This window comes from Pongo abelii, chromosome 18, assembly GCF_028885655.2.
Source record: "Pongo abelii isolate AG06213 chromosome 18, NHGRI_mPonAbe1-v2.0_pri, whole genome shotgun sequence".
NCBI lineage: Eukaryota > Metazoa > Chordata > Mammalia > Primates > Hominidae > Pongo > Pongo abelii.
In genome coordinates this window covers 10,088,624-10,109,125 of record NC_072003.2, presented here as the reverse complement: position 1 = coordinate 10,109,125, position 20,502 = coordinate 10,088,624, and the positions used below count along the sequence as shown (strand labels likewise).

General features: G+C 48.2%; 1 protein-coding gene across 9 annotated transcripts in view; it reads right to left on the bottom strand.

The window, feature by feature from the left end:
* Positions 1-20,502, bottom strand: part of ABAT (4-aminobutyrate aminotransferase) — a 114,680-nt gene that overhangs the window by 8,442 nt on the left and 85,736 nt on the right. For all 9 annotated transcript variants that reach the window (XM_054533185.2, NM_001133785.1, XM_054533181.1 and 6 more), the window contains 7 exon segments: positions 14,659-14,739; positions 13,978-14,070; positions 12,542-12,604; positions 8,271-8,334; positions 7,555-7,703; positions 3,638-3,775; positions 1,190-1,357 (listed from right to left, as the gene is read on the bottom strand). In XM_054533185.2, the coding sequence (XP_054389160.1) occupies positions 1,190-1,357; positions 3,638-3,775; positions 7,555-7,703; positions 8,271-8,334; positions 12,542-12,604; positions 13,978-14,070; positions 14,659-14,739 (756 nt within the window).

The window sequence follows — 20,502 nt, the reverse complement described above, 5'->3', positions numbered from 1 at the left end:
GCTGAATTCTTCTCTACCAGAGGCTAGCAGAGGAACACACCCAGTCTTGTTGAATTCTTCTCTACCAGAGGCTAGCAGGAGAACACATCCAATCTTGCTGAATTCTTCCAACAGCAGCCCTGCAGGTAGGAACTGCTATGGGGAGACCAAATCGTCCCATGCACTGGGAAATCCCTCAGTCCCAGGTAACCAAGACAGTTGGTTCCTTAACTCCTATAACCCTCATTTTATACAGGAGGAAGCTGAGGTTCTGAGAGGCTAAGTGATTTGTCCAAGGCAAACGTGACTTACAGGTGGAGTTGGGACTGGATTGCCAGCAGTGACCCTCAAAGATCACCCACTTTACCCCTCCATGAATGATTCAGGGTGGCCATGCGGCTAACTAAAACACCCTTCCCAGCCTCCCTTATGGCTAGAAGTGGCCATGTGACTGGGTCTTAGTCAAGTATTGGAAATAGACATATTATGTGAGATTTCTAGGAAGGCTGCTAAAGACAAGAAGGGGGCCACTTTGTCCTTCCCTTCTTTTTCTTTCCTACTGCCTAGAATTGAGATGTGATGGCTGGAGCACCAGAAGCCATTTTGGACCATGAGGCAACCTTGAGGGTAGAAGCTAAATGTAGGAATGGTGAAAGGACATTGGCCCCTGATGGCTGTGTGTGTGTGTGTGTGTGTGTGTGTAAATCTGTATGCACACATGGCAGTACACAGTGTAGTGGGTAAGAGTATGGGCTCTGGGTTGGAATCCCGGCTTTGTCACTTAACAGGCTGTGTGACCTTTGACAAATTACTTAACCTCTCTGTGCCTGATTCCTCATTAGTAAAATGAGGATGAAAATAACACCTACTTGGTTAGATTGTTCTCAGGATTAAAAGTATATGAGAAATACTTAAAACTAGGCACACAGCAAATGCTCAGTCTGCTGCGGCAGCTGTCGATGATATTATTGTGTGTGCACACAGAGAGAAATCAGGAAAAGGCTGATGGTGGACTGTTCCAGAGTTGGCCTTACAGAGAGAGCTGGGAGGGCACACCACTGCTAATTGCATTGATAAGAACTGGGACTTAGAAAACCTGCGACCCAGTAGGTGCCCACCCAGCTCCTCAATGGTGAGAAAGGAACAGTTAGGAGAAGAGGATGCTCCCTTCTCTGCCCTGGCTGTAGAGAGAAGGCTGGCTCCAACTCACAGCATTAGGCCTGAACTCCTCCTTGTGGAAGAAGCCTCCAGTCATCATCTTCTTGCTGAAGGTCATCACGTCTGCTGGGTCATCCAAGCCCCAGTGCTCGTGGGCCCAGAACTTGCCCGTGCAGCCTCCTCCGGTCTGGACCTCATCCACCAAGAAGGCGCAGCCATGCTGGCCGGAGAAGAGAGAGGAGGGAGAAATAAACACCTGTGGGAGGCCAGAAACTCATGCCCTCCATAGCCAGCCAACTGCCAAACCTGGGTCCGCACACATTGTGCTTGTTTTCTGAAGAGCAAACGAGCCCCATGTTCTTGAGCTGTGCACAAAAAAACTAATCAAAACACTTAAGCTGAGCAGCTCCAACCAGAGCTGAATCTGAGTGTTTCCTAAAACTGCTGAGCTGGAACAAAAAAACCTGGAACATTAAATACTCCCTGCACCAACACAGAGCGGTATGTCATCTGGCTTCAGTCTCGGGTCTCGACCTTGTCAGAGACTGTTGGACTGCTGTGTCCAACAGTGAGGCCTCAAATGTGCTTCTCAGACTTCAGCTGCCGTGTTCTGCTTGTCACCAGGGCTATTTCTTTTTCTTTCTTTTTTTTTTTTTTTTTTTTTTGAGACGGAGTCTCGCTCTGTTGCCCAGGCTGAAGTGCAGTGGCGTGATTTCGGCTCACTGCAAGCTCCGCCTCCTGGGTTTACACCATTCTCCTGCCTCAGCCTCCTGAGTAGCTGGGACTATAGGCGCCAGCCACTGTGCCAGGCTAATTTTTTGTATTTTTAGTAGAGACAGGGTTTCACCGTGTTAGCCAGGATGGTCTCGATCTCCTGACCTCGTGATTCGCCTGCCTCGGTCTTCCAAAGTGCTGGGATTACAGGCGTGAGCCACCGCGCCCGGCCTGTCACCAGGGCTATTTCTAACTCAGCATCTGTGTTAAGTCAACTCACATCTTATAACTTTTATCTGTGAACTTATCAGTTTGATTGCCAGTTATATATGCACAAGACATTAAAACAAACACACAATATAAAGAAAGGAACTCAGTGTATCAAAGAGATACCTGCACTTCCATGTTTATTGCAGCACTGTTCACAATAGCCAAGATACAGAATCAATCTGTCCATCAATGGATGAATGGATAAAGTAAATATGGTACATGTACACAACTGGCCAGGCGCAGTAGCTCTCGCCTGTAATTCCAGCACTTTGGGAGGCTGAGGCGGGCAAATCATCTGAGGCCAGGAGTTTGAGACCAGCCTGGCCAACATGGCGAAACCCCGTCTCTACTAAAAATACAAAAATTAGCTGGGCATGGTGTCGTGCACCTGTAATCTCAGCTACTTGGGAGACTGAGGCAGGAGAATCACTTGGACCCAGGAGGCAGAGGTTACAGTGAGCCAAGATCGTGCCACTGCACTCCAGCCTGGGCAACAGAGTGAGACTGTCTCAAAAAAAAGAAAAAGAAAATATGGTACATATACATAATGGAGTACTATTCAGCCGTAAAAAGAATGAAATTATGTTATTAGCAATGACGTGGATGGAACTACAGGACATTATGTTAAGTGACATAAGCCAGACATAGACAAATGTTGCATGTTCTCTCTCATGTGGGAACTAAAAACATTTCCCTTATGAAGAAATAGAGTCGAATGACGCCTTTCAGAGGGTGGCAAGGCTAATGGGGAGGTGGAGATAAATAGGGGTTGGTTAATGGATACAAAAGTACAGTTAGAAAAATAAGATCTAGTGTCCAGTAGCACAATAGGGTAATTACAGTTAATAATTTATTGCATATTTCAAAATAACTAGGAGTGGATTTGGAATATTCCCAATACAAAGAGATGATAAATGTTTTAGGTGATGGATCTCCAATTACCCAGATTTGATCATTAAGCATTGCAACTATTATGTATCCATAAAGATTTTTTAAAAAGATTTTAAGGCCAAGCGCGGAGGCTCAGGCCTGTAATCCCAGCACTTTGGGAGGCCGAGGTGGGCAGATCACCTGAGGTCAGGAGTTCGAGACCAGCCTGGCCAACATGGCGAAACCTTGTCTCTACTAGAAATACAAAAATTAGTTGGGTATGGTGACATGTGCCTGTAGTCCCAGTTACTCAGGAGGCTGAGGTGGGAGAATCGCTTGAACCTGGGAGGTAGGGGTTGCAGTGAGCTGAGATCAAACCACTGCACTCCAGCCTGGGCAACAGAGTGAGACTCTGTCTCAAAAAAAATATATATATATATATGTGTGTGTGTGTGTGTGTGTGTGTGTCTATATAGTTTTAGGGAAGAATCCCCATCCTTTTGCCAACCCCAACTTCTCCACCCCTGATGCTGACAGACAGCCTCTGCAAGTCTGGAGGTTGACAGAGGTGCTGCTGGCCCATTACTCTGGGAACTCAACCCAGAAAGCCCAATGGCTCCATCCAACCTCGGCCCCGTCCACTGACCTTCCTGGCGATGTCTCTCAGCTTCCGAAAGAAGTCATCGGATGCGTGGTTGTCTCCACCCTCGGACTGGATGGGCTCCACGATGATCCCGGCCACCGTCTTCTTCTTTTTCCGGTATTTCACAATCAGATCCTCCACCTGGATCCCAAAGGGGAAAGTGACCACCCGCTGGAGAGGCTTGTGACCAGTATCCGTGGGTGTGAGTCTGGGGTTCGATGAGGCCAGTGCAATTTTATTGGAAATGTGTTTGTGTGCATCTCCTAAGACCAGTGAAGCCTCTGTTAGAAGCTATGTGTGTGGATGGGAATGTATCCTACTTGAGATTGGTGCTAGCACCTGGGTGGATACAAACTAATAACTTGGGGCAAGTAATTTAGCCTTCGGAAGCCTCACTTTCCTGATGTGTTGTATGGGCACGCTGACAGAATCCACCTTTTAGGGTCGTGGAGAGGACTGAATGAGAAAATATAGCACTACGAGTTGATTGCTGGGCCAGATGTTTTAGCTGTGGTTCTGCCTCTATTTTACATGGAACATGCACCTGTCACTTAAACTTGTTATGTGGGAAATAGCTATATCATGGGTATATTGAGAGAAATAAAGGTGAGAGCATTCACACACACACACACACACACAGAGAGAAAATACAGCACAGGGTCTGGCACACATAAAGTGATGGCTGCTACTATTACGATTAGCACGACTATATTATTATTGATTATTATTGTTCCTATTCTTACAGTATTATTGCTATTATTGGTGTGAGAATCCTTTTGGGGCAGAATCGGAGATATATCCTTGGTTAAAAAACTGTTCTAAGGGTCAGGTGTGCTGGCTCACACCTGCAATCCCAGCACTTTGGGAGGCTGAGGCAGGAGGATAGCTTGAGGCCAGGAGTTTGAGACCAGCCTGCGCAACATCGTGCGGTTCATCTCTGCAAAACATTTAAAAATTAGCTGGGCACGGTGGCTGCATGCCTGTAGTCTCAGCTACTTGAAAGGCTGAGGTGGGAGGACCCCTTGAACCAGGACTGTGAGATCGCAGTGAGCTATGACCACACCACTGCACTCCAGCCTGTGCAACAGAGCAAGATCCTGTCTTTATTAAAAAGAAAGAGGCCGGGCACGGTGGCTCACACCTGTAATCCCAGCACTTTGGGAGGCTAAGGCGAGCAGATCACCTGAGGTCAGGAGTTCCAGACCAGCCTGGCTACCATGGTGAAACCCCATCTCTACTAAAAATACAGAAATTAGTTGGGCGTGGTGGCACACGCCTGTACTCCCAGCTATTCCAGTGGCTGAGGCACGAGAATCGCTTGAACCCAGTAGGCAGAGGTTGCAATGAGCCAAGATATCGTGCCACTGCACTTCAGCCTGGGCAACAGAGTGAAACTCTGTCTCAAAAAAAAAAATGAAAAACCCCAAACTGTACACCTAGATAGACTAACAAATCTTTCTTCGTTATGTACAATTAAGGAAAAGCCTCTGTTTGGGTGATATGATTTTGACCTTGGTCTCCACCAGTCACCCCAAGGAAGTTCTGAGATACTTTTCTTTGTTTTCTTTTTCTTTTTCTTTTTCTTTTTGAGTTGGGGTTTCACTCTTGTTGCCCAGGGTGCAGTGCAATGGCGCGATCTCGGCTCACCGCAACCACGGCCTCCCGGGTTCAAGTAATTCTCCTGCTTTGGCCTCCGGAGTAGCTGGGATTACAGGCATGCACCACCATGCCCGGCTAATTTTGTATTTTTAGTAGAGACGGGGTTTTTCTATGTTAGTCAGGTTGGTCTCGAACTCCTGACCTCAGGTGATCCACCCGCCTCAGCCTCCCAAAGTGTTGCAGTTACAGGCATGAGCCACCGCGCCCGGTTTTTCTTTGTTTTCAGAGCATTGTGCTGTAAGTGTGAAATACACATAGTGTTTCAAAAACTGAATACGAAGAAAAGGACTATCTTAGCTTTGTTTAGACCTAAATAAAGGAATTTTTAAAATAAAGGAATTTTTAAAAAGGAATATAAAAATAACATTGTTTAAAAATACTAATTACACATTTACATGATAATATTTTGAAAATATTCGGTTTTATAAAATGCTCTGAAAATGAATTTCACCTATTTCTTTGTAATTTTTAAAAACGTGACTCCTGGCCAGGCACGGTGGCTCACACCCATAATCCCAGCAATTTGGGAGGCTGAAGTGGGCAGACCACTTGGGCCCAGGAGTTTGAGACCCACCTGGGCAACACGGCGAAATCTGTTTCTGCAAAAAATACAAAAATTAGCCAGATGTGGTAGTGTCACGTGCCTTAGTTTCAACTACTCAAGAAGCTGAGGTGGGAGGATCACCTGAGCCCAGAGAGGTCGAGGCTGCAGTGAGCTGTGATTGCACCACTGCACTCCAGTCTGGGTGACAGAGTGAGACCCTGTCTCAAACAAAACAAAACAAAACAAAACAAAACAAGGCCAGCGCGGTGGCTCACGCCTGTAATCCCAGCACTTTGGGAGGCTGAGGCGGATGGATCACAAGGTCAGGAGATCGAGACCATCCTGGCTAACATGGTGAAACCCCGTCTCTATTAAAAATACAAAAAATTAGCCGGGCGTGGTGGCGGGTGCCTGTAGTCCCAGCTACTCGGGAGGCTGAGGCAGGAAAAAGACGTGAACCCAGGTGGCGGAGCTTGCAGTGAGCCAAGATTGAGCCACTGCACTCCGGCCTGGGCGACAGAGCCAGACTCCATCTCAAAAACAAAGCAAAACAAAACAAAGTAAATGTGACTCCTTGGCAGTTTCCAGACAGGGTGTAAAAATGAAAGAAAAGGTGACTACTGGAAAAGCTATAATTTTATATGTGGCTTGCATTATATTTCTATTGGATAGTGCTGTACTTGATGCCATTATCTTGTCTCTTCTATTTACCACTGAATACCCAGCACCTGGCACCTTGATTGACATCTAGTAGGTGCTCAATAAATATGAACTGATTGAAAATGATGATGTGCCTAAGAAAAAAACCAGCAGCCTTATTTGAACTCAAATCTATACCAAAAAGTGATATTTTTTTCCAGCTGCAGATTACTTCTAATGTCTTCCCTGGAACCCCCATATACTGAGTGGATCTAAAGAGGGCTGCGTTGGATGATGTGGAAATGTGGGGTAGGGGGGTGCTGCCTGTCCTCAGCCTCTCCCACAGCATCCCCTGACCCACAGCAACTCAAAGCCCCAAGACTCAGGAGAAGACAAAACCAGTGGTTTAGAGGATCCTGTGGAACCATTTTTTCCTGTGGGATATCCCATATTCTTTCTTTCTCTTTCTCTCTCTCTTTTTTTTTTTTGGGGGGGGACAGAGTCTCACTCCGTTACCCAGGCTGGAGTGCCGTGGTGCAATCTTGGCTCACTGCAACCTCTGCCTCCCGGGTCCAAGGGATTCTTGTGCCTCAGCCTCCCTAGTAGCTGGGATTACAGGCATGTGCCACCACACCCAGCTAATTTTTAGTAGAGATGGGGTTTCACCATGTTGGCCAGGCTGGTCTCGAACTCCTGGCCTCAGGTGATCCACCCGTCTCGGCCTCCCAGAGTGCTGGGATTACAGGCGGAGCCACCGCGCCCAGCCCCGTATTCTTTCAACAGATCTATTTTCTCTTATTTTAGAGTCACTGACTCTTATCTTCCAAGAAACTTAAGTGATACGGAAATTGGTATCAGAGTTGGGTGATGGATGCTGTGACAGAAACAGTGTGTCTCACGAACTCTCCCAACATGGAACATTTGGGACGCAAGGCCTCTGTGTCCCTGCTTCCCCCTGAGGGAGCACTGCACAGATCCCCAGATAAACCCTTCATCTGTTTCTCTTCTCCCCAAGTCTTGGGGCGGCAAGAGCAACGGGACTGGTGGTTGGGGAGGATCCGGAGGGTATGAGCATTACCTCTTCCAGACAGCGGGCCTCCTCTTGCTGGTTCTCTTTCACAAACTCTTCCAGAGGGTATTTCAGCCGTGGGAACGGTGCGATGGGCCAGTCAAAGGAAGGGATGTCGATCTTGTGAATGGCTTTAGAGTGCGTGGTCGCTAAGCAACCTGAGTTCAGCAAAACAGAAAAGCAGACGCTTGGCTTGGGGAAGCAGGCAGTACCGTCTTTGTAAAGGAGATGATAGGCATTTCAGCGCGAGGCTGTCAATGAGCAGGGAGGCCTGTTGCCTGTGAAACCCCAGTTCTTTTTATTGTTTAATTTTTAATTTCTCTGGGTGCATAGTAGGTGTATATATTTGGGAAGTACATGAGATGTTTTGATACTGAATCCCAATTCTCATCCGCAAGCTGAAGGGGAATTCTTGAACCCTTAATTGGCATGCGTGCATGGGTATGTGTTTGCATTGCGATTAATCACAGATGCAGCACAGGCTTTGAAGACAGAGTCAAGAGTTCCAGTCCCGGCTCTGTCACTGAATAGCCTTGGAAATTCTTTCTCTTCCTGAACCCTGATTCCCACATCTGCAAAGCAGAAATAATAATCCCCACTCTGCAGGGGATTGTGTGGAATCGGTGAGACAGTGTGTGTAAACTGCTAATGTCAGCCGCCGCTATTGTTGCCATTATTATTATTATTCTAAATGCCACCTTGTGAGGGCACTGGTTCCTCCTTACCCATGGTCCTCCCGTGGAATGCGCCCATGAAGGAGAGGATGCTGTAGTCGGGGCAGCCGGGGGCCTAAAACCAAGAAATATCAGTCATTAGTCACAGTTGTAAGGATGGGGGAACTGTATTGTCGCCCCTGCAAGTCCAGAGGGACACAGAAATCTATCAGAAGAACCAGGAATCCTTCTCAGGCAGAAGTTACACATGGGACCACTGGGGTCTATATCCAAAACACACATGCTTTATCTGCATACATAAATTTTTTTTTTTTTTAAGTCACAAAATTTAGGCTGGGCGCAGTGGCTCACACCTGTAATCCCAGCACTTTGGAAGGCTGAGGCAGGCGGATCATTGGAGATCAGGAGTTTGGGATCAGCCTGGCCAACATGGTGAAACCCCATCTCTACTAAAAATACAAAAATTAGGCAGGCATGGTGGTGGGGGCCTGTATTCCTAGCTACTTGGGAGGCTGAGACAGGAGAATCGCTTGAACCCGGGAGGCAGAGGTTGCAGCGAGCCGAGTTTGCACCACCGCACCCCAGCCTGGTCAGCAAGAGTGAGACTCTGTCTCAAAAAAAGTTGCAAAATTTAAAATCAAGAAATTTCACATAAAGACCTGAACTTCTGGCTTCTCACCAGTGCTGCACCGTTTGGATCCATTTTCCTCCTGTGGCAGCTGTAGGTGGCCAAGCAGTACCCACTGCCTGCCCACCTCTGGCTGCTGGGGACTCCTGGGTTTTCAGCCTCTGTTCTCCAGGCTCTTCAACTTCATCCCCATCCCCTGGCTCCCTACTACTCAGGCCTCTGCAGGTGTCAGGCGGGTCAGGTGCTGATGGGTGCACACTTGCATCCCAGGGTGACCAAGGCGAGGGGCTGAGCTGGGCACCCTGCAGGAAACCCCCCAGGCCTTTGGAAGGGGTCTGTGGTGCTAGAAAGTGGGCGAGGGGAGGCCCCCACCGGGCGCTCTCCCATGGCAGCTGTGCCTTGGGTTCAGGAGGGGTGCATGGACGCCCTCTCCCTTCCCAGCCCCAAGCAAATGGCACAGCTGCCACTCCTTGCATTGTTTTCTGACTCTCCACCCAGCAAGGAAATCCAAACATGTTTCCAACTGACTCAGGCAGAACTGCTGGAGGTGCCTCAGAGGCAACTGTGGGGGCCCCCAAGTCCCTAGGAGGTTGGCATTGTCTCAGGCTGGTTGAGCACCAATTGCCTGAGACCTCCGGGAAAAACCCTAAGACCTCCTCCCACAATTCCATAAACCCTCTTGTCATTTTTTTGTTTGTATTTTGTTTTCTGTTTTTTTTGTTTTTGTTTTTTGAGATGGAGTCTTGCTCTGTTGCCAGGCTAGAGTGCAGTGGCACAATCTCGGCCTACTGCAACCTCCGTTCCCCCTGGGTTCAAGCAGTTCTTCTGCCTCAGCCTCCCGAGTAGCTGGGATTACAGGTACCCGCCACCACGTCCGGCTAATTTTTGTATTTTTAGTAGAGAGAGGGTTTCACCATGTTGGCCAGGCTGGTCTGGAACACCTGACCTCAGGTGATCCACCCACGTCGGCCTCCCAAAGTGCTGGGATTACAGGCATAAGCCACCGTGCCGGGCCTCTTGTCATTTTTTTTATTTGTCTTCTGATTGTACATGTAATTAACATACACACATCATTTTGCACATTTGGATTCAGCCATGAATGATGAGGAGTGAGATCCAAAAATGTCGATGGTCTAGGATGCCCATGGATATCAAATGAGAAAAGCAGAGTTAGAGAAAGAGGTAGGAGGCTGGGTATGGTGGCTCACAGCTCTAATCTCAGCACTTTGGGAAGCCCAGGTGGGAGGATCACCTGAACTCGGAAGTTTGAGACCAGCCTGGGCAACATAGTGAGACTGCCTCTATAAAAGTTAAAAAAAATTAGCTGGGTGTGGTGGCATGTGCCTGTAGTCCCAGCTACTCAGGAGGCTGAGGTAGGAGGATTGCTTGAGCCCTGGAGGTCGATGCTACATTGAGCCATGACCACACCACAGGACTGCAGCCTGGGGAACAGAGTAAGACCCTGTCTCAGGAAAAAAAAGTAATAAAAATAAGAGAAAGAGAGTGAGAGATAGGATAAGGTCCATAAAAAAAAGGGCCAGGAAAAAAAATAAGAAAGCTTTTTTAGTGTAAGTTTATGTAAGTTTATTTGAATATGGAGAAATGTGCAGATACATCTGCCAGCAAGAGGTGTGGTTAGGAAAAATATATATATTAAGAAAGCATTTTTTAAAAAAACTACCCTGTCTTACCACCCAGAGGCAAGCCATTGTAAATATGCCGGCAGGATTCTATCTAGTATCTTCCTGTAGTATTTTTAGCATTTCCTGAAAATACTAGATTACATATACAGGAAATATGTAAATAAACATTTACATGTTTGAGAGCCCGGTGACCATACAATTTCCATTCTACAGTTTTCACAAAATTATACCAAACACGTCCAGGCCAAGAGAAACCCTAAGTAACTATTTTTGCTGCAGAATGTTAGAATGTTAGCAGAGGGTAATTAAGTTCAGTGGCTCCTGTTTATTTTTATTTTTATTTTTTATTTTTTGAGTCAGGGTCTCACTCTGTTGCCTAGGCTGGCCTTGAACTCCTGGACTCAAGCAATCCTCCTGCCTCAGCCTTCCAAAGTGCTGGAACTACAAAGTGCATAAGCCACTATGCCCAGCCTTATTTTGTTTTGTTTTTGTTTGTACATGATCATAAAACAGCATTTCCTTTCTTTCTTTCTTTCCTTCCTTCCTTCCTTTCCTTCCTTCCTTTCTTTCTTTTTCTTTCTTTTCTGCAGACCCTTCTGTCTAAATCTTAATGGGACCTCATACACAAAACAGAGGAGGCCAGGCCTGTTCTGGATGAAGCTGGATGAAACCCACCTGCCTGGTTTTCCCTGCGGCGCCTGGCCACCTCTGACCCCCAGCAGTGGCCTCCTTGGTTCCACTTCGAATCCCTACATTTAATTAATCTTTCCCCAATATTGGGGGTTTCTAGTCTTTTCTGGTTATTATTACTGTAAACACCAAGGGGGTGAACACCCATGCATATACTTTCCTGCTGACAATTTGGATTATTCTAGGGAATACGTTAATGGCCTTTAGAGACCTGTCAAATTCAGGCAGTTGTCCTAAGAAACTGGTGAAGGCTGGTCAGGGAGATCTCCACTCAGCCTTTCTTTTGAGACGGGGTCTCATTCTGTCACTCAGGCTGCAGTGCACTGGCTCAATCTCTGCTCACGGCAACCTCCGCCTCCCAGGTTCAGGCGATTCTCCTGCCTCAGCCTCCCGAGTAGCTGGGATTAAAAGCCTGTGCCATCATGCTTGGCTAATTTTTGTATTTTAAGTAGAGACGGGGTTTCACCATGTTGGCCAGGATGGTCGCGAACTCCTGACCTCAAGTGATCCTCCTGCCTTGGCCTCCCAAAGTGCCAGGATTACAGGCGTGAGCCACTGCGCCCAGCCTCCACTCAGCCTTGATACCCAGGGAACAGACTTGAGATTGGGAACACCTTGGGGGCCCTTCCTTTTTTGTTGTTGTTGTGTTTTGTTTTGTTTTGTTTTGTTTTGAGATGGACTCTTGCTCTGTCACCCAGGCTGGAGTGCAGTGGTGCGATCTCGGCTCACTAAAACTCTGCCTCCTGGGTTCAAGCAATTCTCCTGCCTCAGCCTCCTGAGTGGCTGGGATTACAAGCACCCGCCACCACACCTGGCTAATTTTTGTATTTTTAGTAGAGACGGGGTTTTGCTATATTGGCCAGGCTGGTCTGGAACTCCTGACCTCAGGAGATCCACCCAACTCGGCCTCCCAAAGTGCTGGGATTACAGGCGTGAACCACAGCAGCCGGCCTTTTGTTTTTGTTTGTTTGTTTTGAGAGGAGTCTCGCTCTGTCACCCAGGCTGGAGTGTAGTGGTGTGATCTCGGCTCACTGCAACCTCCACCTCCTGAGTTCAAGTGATTCTCCTGCCTCAGCCTCCCAAGTAGCTGGGATTACATGCGTGTGCCACCACACCTGGGTAATTTTTGTCTTTTTAGTAGAGATGGGGTTTCACCATATTAGCCAGGCTGGTCTCGAACTCCTGACCTCAGGTGATCCGCCTGCCTTGGCCTCCCAAAGTGCTGGGATTACAGGCATGAGCCACTGCACCCGGCCTGGCCCTTCCTAATTGAGAAGGACAGTGCCAGCCAGCCAGCAACAGCCCGGGAGAGGCTGTGCAGCTTCCCCAGATGTACGTGGTGCAAGCCCAGCTGCACTTACCTGGTTAATCATGCATGTCTCCAGCTCCTCCTGGGAGAAGCCCCTCTGCCCTCTTTCCTTGCTCTGAAACAATAGAACAGAACAAAATCTCAGAGATGCTCTGGGGTAGTCAGGGCTTCAACTTTCCAACCAAACCGATATTCAGTCCAGACAAGTAGAAAGTGCTTTCTCAGGAGTGGATCTCATGTATTAATTGTTGCAGGTCTGTACTGAAACATGAGGCTACCAACTGTGCTTGCAACAAAAGAAACTAACACACATAATGCATTAAGCACCATCAGCAACGATTAAGATCTGTTGGATTAAGATCTGCTGAGAGCATTGTATGTTTTGCCAGGAAGAATGGAGGCCAGATGTGCGGGCTCAAATCTGTAATCCTAGTACTTTGGGTGGCTAAGACAGGAGGATTGCTTGAGGCCAGGAGTTTGAGACCATGCTGGGTAACAAAGTGGGACTCTGTCTCTGCAATTTAGAAGATTTAAATAAAATTAAATTTAAATATTTTAATAAAATAACCCAGAGGCACAACCCAGAGACCTTGGCTTGCCTGGAAGGGCTTTTTATTTATTTTTATTTATTATTATTATTATTATTATTATTTTTTTTTTTTACAGGGTCTTGCTCTTGCTCTGTCTCTCAGGTTGGAGTGCAATAGTGTGATATCAGCTTACTGCAGCCTCGACCTCCCAGGCTCAAGTGATCCTCCCACCTCAGCCTTCCAAGTAGCTGGGACTACAGGCACGCGCCACTGCACCCAGCTAATTTTTTGTATATTTTATAGAGACGGGGTTTCGTCATGTTTCCCAGGCTGGTCTTGAACTCTTGGACTCAAGTGATCTGCCTGCCTCAGCCTCCCAAAGTGCTGGGATTACAAGTGTGAGCCATTGTGCCCAACCTTGGAGGGGACTTTAAGGAGCATTTTCTTCTTTTTTTTTTTTTTGAGACAGGGTCTTACTCTGTCACCCAGGCTGAAATGCAGTGGCACAACCATGGCTCACTGCACCTTGACCTCCCAGGCTCAAGCAATCCTTCCACCTCAGCCTCCAGAATAGTTGGAACTACAGGCACACGCCACCATGCCTGGCCAATTTTTGAATTTTTTTTTTAGTAGAGATGGGGTTTCGTTATGTTTCCCAGGCTGGTCTTGAGCTCCTGGGCTCAAGCGATCCACCCACCTTTGCCTCTCAGAGTGTTGAGATTACAGGTGTGAACCACTGCGCCCAGCCCACATTGCATAGTTTTGATGCCAAAGCCTCAGCCATTTGCACCATACCCCACTGGGCTATCTGGAAAGTGCCATCCAGCAGTGGCCCTCTCCATATTTTAACCCTGGCACTGATGTCTAATACTCCAGCTCATTGGAATGAACAGTCAGACAAGGGGTGAGCATGTGGCTGGGTGCTGGGGAGCCTGTGTGTGTATGCCCCAAACCTCACCCGGTACCACATGAAGACAGTCTTGAAGGCGTTTTCATTGGAGCAGGAGCCGCAGGCCATGGTGATGAGCTGGGACATCCCTTTGGGAGCCACCTGCGGGGAGGGAAACAGCCGTGAGCCCAGGCTCATCATGACTCCTATACTCCCGCTTCCCCTGGCTGGAGCTGAATCTTCACAGGGGCCGTACTGGGGACAGACGGAACCAGGGCTGTCCTGGAAGGTGTTGGACTGGGAGGGTGGGCTCAGGCTGTTCCAAGGGTGGCGGAGAAGCCCAAGGAGGCCCTGAGGCTGGCAGAGAGGAAAGAAGGGGGGCAAAAGCCCACTCCTGATGCACCTGCCACTGTCTAAGACACCTACACTTTCCAGGCGGGACATTGAGGCTCCCAATGGCTTTAATCGTTTGTAGTAACTAAAACCGAGAAGTGGGGGCGGGATTGAATGACATATGCAAGACTCCTATCATGCGACACATATTCATTTCCCCAGCTGCTTTTGTCCTGCACACAAAGAATCCCTTCTGTCCTTTAAAAGAAAAATTTAAAATACTCTGCATGGAAGAATAAGCTCAGAGAGAAAGATTTCTATAGCAACACCTTATTCTTCATTGTTGGCATCTCCACTCTTCCCTTCCCCTGCCAGTACCACGTCTGAAGACAGTGGGACTGCTTCTCCAGAACTCACCGAGAGCAAGGACTCCCGGAGCTTCTCCACAAAGTTCTCCGGAGGCAGGATTCCAAGGGCGGGTCTGTTGACAAACATGCTCTGCAAAAGGGCAAGAGACAAATGGTGACTTCTGGGGGCCTGACCCACCTCCCTGCCCACAAACGGTGCTTTTCATAGCCCCTGTGTTCAAAAACTCTCCAAATGGGGTTGCAGGATGATGACATTCTGTCAGCGTGGGGCATGGCAGGTTTCCTTAAACCTTTAGAGAAATCTACTAGGATTGCTGTGGATGTTTTAAAAAAGGGTCAGTGTCCTGGTTGCAATATTGCATTGGCATTATATAGGATGCTACTGCCGCTGGGGAAAACTGAGCGAAGGGTACATGGGGCTCTTTGTACTGGTTTTTGCAACTTCCTGTAAGTCTCTTTCTTTATATATTTAACCATTAGAATGGCTAAAAAACAGGCAGAGTGCAGTGCCTCACGCCTATAATCCCTGCATTTTGGGAGGCCGAGGCGGGTGGATTGCTTGAGGCCAGGAGTTCGAGACCAGTCTGGCCAACATGGTGAAACATTTTCTCTACTAAAAATACAAAAAGGGACTTTTGGAGTAGAGAAAGAGTCTCTTGGGCAAAATCAGTGTAACGCACTCAGTGCACATCCAAAAAGCAGCATCACTGTGTAGGAGGAGACCCAAGGGCAGAGGGGTCCCCAGAGATGATTCTCCCAGTAGCTTTAGGACCTGGCTTGTGCTGTTAGAAACTGGCAGATTCCTACCTCTTGCTTTTTCTGCTTTGCGATCACTCAGTTGGGTCTAGAATAAGTAGTGAGGGAAGTTAATCGTCCTCATTGTAGAGTTGGGGAAACTGAGGACCAGAGAGGTCAAGCAACTTGCCCCAAGTCACACAGCCAAGAAGAGGCAGAACCACAGCTCGGATCTAGGTTTACTGACTTTAGATGCCACTCTCTGTCAGATACTCCAGGTAGCCTCCACCTGAAAATGCTCATGCTTGGCACAACCCAAAGACCTTGGCTTGCCTAGAAGGGCTTTTTTTTTTTTTTACAGGGTCTTGCTCTCTCAGGTTGGAGTGCAGTAGCGTGATATCAGCTTAATGCAGCCTCGACCTCAGCCTTCCAAGTAGCTGGGACTACAGGTATGCACCACCACACCCAGCTAATTTTTTGTATATTTTATAGAGACAGGGTTTCGCCACATTTCCCAGGCTGGTCTTGAACTCTTGGACTCAAGTGATCTGCCTGCCTCAGCCTCCCAAAGTGCTGGGATTACAAGTGTGACCCAGTGTGCCCAACCTTGGAGGGGACTTTAAGGAGCATTTCCTTCTGGCTGTGACCTGTTAGTGGGGCTCCTAAGAAATCACATCATGAGAATAGGGTGGAAGCAAGCTGGCCCTCACTATAAGCAGGGAAATGGCTCCCAGAAGGGGACAGCAGGGCTGGCTGGCAGCTTGACAGCCTATCTGGGTCTAGGAACGATGTGGGGGTGATGTTCTTGCTCGAGAAAGCGTGACATTAAGAACAGAAGATATCTGGGACATCGGGTATCAGGATCAAATGAGGATAGGTTTCTAAACCCTTGCAGTCAGCTCAGCAGGCTTAGGGTGCAGCATGAAGAGAACTGGCTTTGGCTTAAGTGGCTGTGCAACCTTGGGCAACTCACTTAACCTCTCTGAGCTTTGGGTTTCTCATCTGCCAAACTGGAGACTCTTCACTAGGTGCTTGTAAGGAGCCAGTGAGACGATATGGCATACAGAGGATGCAGGAGTTCAGTCTCAAAGGAAGAGTTATGCAGAGGGAAAGACCCAGAGGTCATAGGATGGCAGGTGTCTTACTTGGTCAGGCCTGCTGTGCTGTGTGCATTCATTGCAATGTGACTGTGCACATGCAAAGTCCATGATTATTGTATAACTTGTGGGCAATGTAATGAGATGGTCCTGGTGACATAAGAAATAGTAACTAGAGGTCGGGCACAGTGGCTCATGCCTATAATCCCAGTCACTTAGGAGGCTAAGGTGGGAGGATCTTTTAAGTCCAGGAGTTCGAGGCTGCAATGAACTATGATCAAGCCACTCCACTCTAGCCTGGGTGACAGAGAGAGAAAGAAGAAAGAAGAAGGAGAAGGAAGAAGGAAAAAAGACGAAGAAAAAAGAAATCATAATTGGAATCCAGATATTAGATCTAAGGGACATGGTTTCATTTTTAGGAAGTCACACGAAGTAATTATGGTGGAGTTTCAGGGTGGTTTGGTTTGGGTGCAAAAGGGTTGATAAACCCCTTCTCGGGACTTTGGTGACCTGGCAGGAACCTGCCCTGTACAAGCAGAATACCGTCGCCACCACCTGAGTGCATCTCCAGCCAAAAATTTGGAAGACCCAAGATGTCAGCCAGTGGTGCCCCAGCCTACTGCCCTGGGCATGTCCTGCCGAAAACCTTTTAGCCCGTGGAGGTCAGCTGCCACCTCTCTAAGACTGCGTCAGGGTGCTCTTTTCATCAAGCCCCAAACCCAGTTCCTCTGCAGAACAACTCAACCCAGACTGGGATGGAGAATGTGGATTCACCATCAAATCCCAGCACCAAAAAGAGTGCTTGGCACATTGGAAGCATTCAGTCAATAACCAATCAATGAGCAAATGTCAAGCAATAAGGCTAAAGAATAAACTGGGAGGCAGCCCTCCAAGGGCTTAGCATTTGAGGTGGAGGCGATCGGGACACAGCCGGAAGGCAGTAAGTACCAGGGAAGGGTTCCACATGCGGCACAGTTTGGAGGAGGGTTTGGAGGGGGTGAGAAGGGAGGTGGGAGGGATCGATGGGGAGAGGTTGCTGGCAGAAAGCCAAGAAGGAGATGTGAGGGTTAGGACCAGTCCCTGACTAGGTGAGAGGGGAGAGAGAGAGGTGAAAGGTGACGGGGGGATAGGGAAGGTGGGGGAAGCTCCTGGCAGGGACAGAGTAGTACTGTCCCCTGAAATCAGAATCCCTGGGCCTTTGTTTTTTGGGATATGTTTTTGTTTCGTTTTGTTTTAGAGGCAAGGTCTCGCTCTGTCACCCAGGCTGGAGTGCAGTGGCGAGATCACAGCTCACTGCAGTGACTTCCTGGGCTCAAGTGATCCTCCCACCTCAGCCTCCTGAGTAGCTGGGACTACAGGTATGCACCACGACACCTGGCTAATTTTTTAAAAACAGTTGTCGTAGAGACAGGGTCTCGATATGTTGCCCAGGCTGGTCTCCAACTCTTGGCCTCAGGGATCCTTCTGCCTCAGCCTCCCAGAGTGCTGAGATTACAGGCACGAGCCACCACACCCAGCTGGAATCTCTGGGCCTTGACGTCGTGTGTTGTTGAGGACGATTCTGCCTCTGGAGGCGGTTGACACTCAAGTGTGTCTGACATGTTTGTTGACACATTTTTTTTCAGCACCAACTGCCAAGGCATCTGGGATTCGCACAACATTTCAAAACAAAGCCAGGCTTTAGATGTAAACACATTCGGGATCCTCCGGCCGCAGTGGGCCTCATCAGACACCTTCAGGAGGACACCAGTTCCCTCTACAGCAGCCCCTAAACCTGTCAACTAATCGGAGGCAAGAGTGTCCCCTGGCCCCTCCCAGGCAGGGCACACCCATTCAGAAAGAAGAAAATGTGGTTCTTTCCTATTAAGCTCCAACTCTGTTTATTTAAAGTGAAGAACGTTTTAGGGCTAGGGATCCCTTTTCTGACCAGGATTGGGTCTTTGTTCCTCCTGCCTTTCTTAGATTTCTTTTTGGGATCAAGTTCCTTGTCATGTGTGGATAAGTATGTTACTCTCTGAGTCAAAGAAAAACCCTCCAGTGATACCCCCATGTTGGCGAGGATGTGGCGAGACTGTAACCCTCCCCCGGCTGTGGGAGTGGAGTTGGTGCGATCAGTTTGGAGAACTGCCTGGCAGCATCTGCAGGAGCTGTACATGGCCAGCAGTTCCACTCCAAGCTTCGTATCTAACAGAAACACATAAATGGGTACAGCAAAACACACACACGCGAACGTCCACAGCAGCGGTCTTCATAAGAGCCCTGAACTGGAGCTACGCGAATACCCATGGACAGTAGGATTGCAGGATATCCGCAGAAGGGAACGCTCTAAAGCCGTGAGAATAGACAGTCTGCGATTACACACACCGGGAGGAATCACCCAGACATAATTTTGAATGAAATAAGCCAGATGAGGTAAAGGTACACACTGCAAAGCTCCATTTACATGGCAATAAAGAACTGGAGAAATACAACTGGGTGTGGTGGCTCACGCCTGTAATCCTAGGACTTTGGGGGGAGGCAGGAGGATTACTTGAGCACAGGAGTTCGAGACCAGCCTGAGCAACATGGTGACACCCCATCTCTACCAAAAACAAAACAAAACAACAAACAAACAAAAAAACAAAAATTAGCTGGGTGTGGTGGTGGGCACCTGTAGTCCCCGCTACTCAGGAGGCTGAGGTGGGAGGATCGCATGAGCCTGGGAGGTGGAGGCTGCAGTGAGCCATGATTGCACCCCTGCACTCTAGCCTGGGCAGCAGAGCAAGACTCTGTCTCAAGAAAAAAACAAGCAAACAAAACTGGAGAAATGCAGCAATCTGTTAAAAGTAAGGGGAGGGGTCTACTTAATTTGGTGGGAAGGAATAATAACCGGGTGGGGGCATGTTCTCATTCCTCATTACAACTCATGCATTCTCAATGGGAGTAAAAAAAAAAAAATCTTACTCTGTTCCATGTACAGCACGGACATAAATACAACACACAGATACACTTCATATGTACTGAATTTTTGTATTACCATCTCATGATAGGGAACAACTAGGAAAATAACGTCTAAAAATGCTCCTTAAGGGGATGTTCCAATAACAAAAAGAGTTGTGAAACATTGGTTACATGGGAAATTCATTGAGTGGTGCATTTAGGCTGTACACATGCCTGCATGGGTGTTATACTTTTTATTTTTTATTTTATTATTATTATTATTATTATTATTATTTTTTGGGATAAAGTCTCCCTCTGTCGCCCAAGCTGGAGTGCAGTGGCACCATCTCAGCTCACTGCAACCTCCACCTCCTGGGTTCAAGCAATTCTCCTGCCTCAGCCTCCCAAGTAGCTGAGATTACAGGCTCGTACCACCACACCTGGCTAATTGTTGTATTTTTAGTAGAGACGGGGTTTCACCATGCTGGCCAGGCTGGTCTCGAACTCCTGACCTCCCTCAAGTGCTCTGCCCACCTCAGCCTCCCAAAGTGCTGGGATTACAGGCGTTAGCCACCGTGCCCGGCCATATTCTTTAGTTTAAATGTGCAATGGCTTTCCACCTCTCTTAGGATAGAGACGGGTGTCTTCTATTGCAGGGGTTCTCATGTAGGATGACTGTATCCACCAGGGGACATCTGGCCATGTCTGCAGACATTTTTTGGTTGTCACAACCTCAGGAGGGAGTTGCTACTGGCATTTAGTGGGTAGAGTCCAGGGATGCTGCTCAATGTCTCAATGCACAGGACAGTCCCCCACAACACAGAATTATCTGGCTACAGATGTCAACAGTGCGAGAGTTCTGAACCCCTGGTCTAGGTGGCGTCTGAAAACCCTGTGCCCTGCTGCTACTCCAGACCTCCTTGGGTCCCTCCCCACTCTCTCTGCTCCAGCCACACTGCTGCCCTCGCTGCTGCCCTCCTCTCCCTGCTGGGACCATTCCTCCCAACTCGTGACCTGCTAGACCTTCCTCTCCTTCAGATCTCAGCTGAAAAGTCATTTCCCTGGGAAGCCTCCCTGACACCCACCCTCCCCATTCCCAAATAGCTCAGCTCCTGTGGGTTTATTCTCAGTGCCTCCGCTAG